The following is a 3,729-nucleotide window of genomic DNA, read 5'->3' on the forward strand; positions in this document are numbered from 1 at the left end:
TTCATCGTCCAAACACAAAGTCAATCACTGAATTCCCACGGTTTGAACATCCGTGTATCAGGATTATATGCTGAAGCGTCTCTTGTTATGCATCAGCTATCAAGTGGGCTCAAATGTAATATATAGTCATGCTAAATTCTTGGTCACCTGGTGAAGACTACACTGTTGCATGCCTTTGATATGCATATGTGGATCCTAGATTGGTTGAAAACATGATCGCAATGTGGTTCATGCCTTGTGATCAGTTCTATTCATCTGTTAGTAAAAAAAATTCATATTAGATATTTCCTTATTAACTTTTTACCAGTATGCTACCATAAGTTAATCATGCAAGTTTTAGTTTCAAATTGGTCACTTCCTTCTTTTCTTTGTAAAGTCAACAAGTCAGTGTTACTCATCAAGCGGAATGTTATTCCTTGGATCAATGTGATTTTCCCAATATTATGTCCTGTATGGTTTATTTCAATGACAAGAAAAACTCTACAGATTAGTATGATAAGGAAGATGTTGATCAAAACTTAATCTTGCATTATTAATTATATTCATATTGCTTTTAAGCAAATATGTTATAAGCCTGTAGTTACTTTTTGATCTTCTCTTTTCCCTTTTCCATTTTCCTTTTGTTCTTTCTTTGTCCCGCGTTTGCGTGATATTTTTTAAAGATGGCCCTTCATTAGAGCCCTGTAGGTCGCCCACTGTATTTCTTTCTTAGGATCATGTTTCCTCAGCTTATGCCTGAAGCCATTTCCTTCCGTCAATCAATTCTCAGTTCATTAAGAGGCAAAGGATGGGAGTTACCCTTTACTTTCATCCTAAGGGTCGTAATCTTTTATGGATGTATGTTACAGTTGCTTGATATATTATCCTCATTAAGATTGTGATTTGTTTTAAGGTTTGCTTTTTGACTGTCAGTCAAGCTGTATGGAAGAGAATGATTAGCGTTCCGTGGTTAAGATAAACTAGGCCACTAATTTTTCTGCGAATCAGTTTCATATTAATGGAAGAGAATTATTTGGGTCATAGCTAAGGTAGCCACCTGACTGCTGAATGAAAGAAAATGTTTCGTACAAAATGCTGCACCAAAGAACTGACAAATTTTTGTAGATTCATGTTCCTAAAGTTCAAGCATCTATAGGTAGCTATAGTCTTAAAGCTTATACAGCTAATTATATTGTATTTTTTGTTAAGAGGGCCTCAAGACATGCACGTGAGGTTGCATTAGAAATGCACGGGTAAAATTGGAAATTTGAGGGATGGCTACTGTGGGAGACTTGTATTTTGCGTTAAATTCATTTCTTGCTTTTAACTTCATATTCCTAGTCTTTGGACGTTTACGTAGCATTATACCATCAAGAACATGCTTAATGCACAAGATGCAAGTAATTACCTGGTGCTAGCATAGCTGTACATTTGCTACATTGATGAATTTTAACACAACCTCCCATGTGATTTCTCCCATTTCTACCTCCTACGTTGAGAATCTAAGCCCTCTCCCCACATCTCTATAAATAATATACACATTCTTGCACATATTTCATCATCCAAAGCCTTCCATCTTTCTAAACAACAGTAGTCGCTCTCAATTAAGCTCAAGCTTCATTTTTCTTGTGTCACGTTATATTCGTAGAGGCAGTTAGCATGGCTAGAAGCAAAAGGTCTCTTGCTTCAACTCTGCTCGCAGCCTCCATCTTCATCTTGCTCGTTGGAGCCTCGTTTGCCAAGGAGGAGGGGAATGGGAAAGGTAATGGGGATGGGAATGATAAAGGGGATGGGAATGATAATGGGAATGATAATGGGAATGGGAGTGGTAATGATATAGGAAATGGTAATGGGAACGGGAACGGTAATGGTAATGGTAACGGGAATGGAAATAGGAATGATAAAGGGAACGGGAACGGTAACAGTAATGGTAACGGAAATGGGAATGGGAATGGAAATGGGAAGGGAAATGGCGATAACAAAGGGAAGGGGAATGACAAAGATAAGGGGAAACACGATGCAGCATCGACGAATTATGTGATATTGGATCCAAACCCTGTGACCGGGTCTGAGAGGTTCTTTTGCTTGGCGAGAGGGAGTTGCCACGGTAAGACTCTTGAGTGCCCAGCAGAGTGCGCCTTAAGAAAGCCTAAGAGGAACAAGAAGAACAAGGGTTGCTTTGCTGACTGCAGCAGTCGTTGTGAAACTACTTGCAAATGTAAGTTAAACCTATCTTCTCCTTTATTTATTGTCCTGCTGTTTGCAATGAACAAATAGTTGCGAAGTGTAACATACTTAAAATTATTTGTTGGATTCATATCTAATAAGCATTGTTGAAATTTCTATTGTAAGTAATATCTCTCTTCTTCTCTTTAGCTTCTGTCCTTTTGTTTTCTATAACGAAACAAACAGTTGCAACTGTAAGGAGTGACATACTGAAAATTTCCTCTCTGTTGCAGTTCGCAGGGCAAATTGCAATGGGTTCGGTTCTATCTGCTACGACCCCCGTTTCATCGGTGGCGACGGCACTATGTTCTACTTCCACGGCGCAAGGGGTGGGGACTTTGCCCTTGTATCTGACGATGACCTCCACATCAACGCCCACTTCATTGGAACCCGCCCTCAAGGCCGCACCCGCGACTTCACTTGGGTGCAAGCCCTCGCCGTCATGTTCGAGTCCCACACCCTCGTTGTTGCCGCCAAAAGGGTCGCCATCTGGGACGACAACGTTGATGCCCTAATTCTCCGTTATGACGGCGAAGACCTCGCTGTCGCCACTGATGGTGAAGCAGAGTGGAGGACGGAAACCAACGAGAGAGTGGTGGTAATTGAGAGGACCGACGATTTCAACAGCGTGAAAGTGACTATATCGGGTTTGCTCGAATTGGATGTTAAGGTTACGCCGATAGGAGACAAAGAGAACAGAACACACGGGTATAACTTGCCTGATGGCGACGCATTCGCTCACTTGGAGACACAGTTCAAGTTCACGAAATTAAGCGACGAAGTTGAGGGAGTTCTTGGTCAAACTTATCGACCGGGATATGTTAGTCCGGTGAAGAAGGGCGTGCCGATGCCGATGATGGGAGGAGAAGATCGGTATCGGACGCCGGCGTTTCTTTCGGCTAGCTGTGTTTCTTGCAGGTTTAAGGGTGATGGGGTCAGGATGGTTGATGAAGGTGTGAGTTTGGATGCGGTTCAGTAGGGAGAGAAAAGATTGCAACTGAACATATCTTGATGGATGCTAAGATATAAGCGTGTGATAATAAAGGTGATATTGTGAATTTGTTATTGTTTCTGGCGTGTTTTCTATGTAATAAAGTAAACAAAGAAAGGAAATTTTATGTTTTAAGAAAAGTTGTTTGATAGATTATGGGGAATTTTTTTCTTTTTGGTATGGGTTATTTATAGATGATTGCTAGGGTAAGGCTTCATTGTAAGCACCGTATTCAGTTATTGAGGTTGGAGGAAACGATAATTTTGCTTTCTTGCGTAGGAGGGTTAAGAGATGGTAATGAGTGCTTGAGATAATGAGAGAGCTACACTAAGAGTAGAGTGCGTTGTCTTCTAGTTCTATTGTGCTCATAGCAAAAAAAATTTATTGTACCTTTAGTGGTCTCTGAGTGGGATTTCGTTTCACTGCTTGGTGTTGATGTCAAAAAGTTGATATGTGATTTATGTGAGGTAAGGATGGGCTTGGGTCCCTTAAGCTCCTTTGATGGCTGATCGTTCTTGTTGGAAATTTTGAGC

General features: G+C 40.8%; 1 protein-coding gene across 1 annotated transcript; it reads left to right on the forward strand.

The window, feature by feature from the left end:
* LOC109848291 lies at positions 696-3,375 on the forward strand. The gene is made up of 2 exons (XM_020417722.1): positions 696-2,197; positions 2,439-3,375. The coding sequence occupies exons 1-2, from the start codon at positions 1,639-1,641 to the stop codon at positions 3,182-3,184; spliced, it is 1,305 nt and encodes a 434-aa protein (XP_020273311.1). The 5' UTR covers positions 696-1,638; the 3' UTR covers positions 3,185-3,375.

This window comes from Asparagus officinalis, chromosome 7 (genome assembly GCF_001876935.1).
Source record: "Asparagus officinalis chromosome 7, Aspof.V1, whole genome shotgun sequence".
NCBI lineage: Eukaryota > Viridiplantae > Streptophyta > Magnoliopsida > Asparagales > Asparagaceae > Asparagus > Asparagus officinalis.

What these genes read in the sequence shown, in the direction of transcription:
- LOC109848291 (XM_020417722.1), top strand. Translation starts at nt 1,639, where the DNA reads ATGGCTAGAAGCAAAAGGTCTCTTGCTTCAACTCTGCTCGCAGCCTCC. An exon ending in TTGTGAAACTACTTGCAAAT is followed by an intron (nt 2,198 to 2,438) that starts GTAAGTTAAACC and finishes TCTCTGTTGCAG; the next exon opens with TTCGCAGGGCAAATTGCAAT.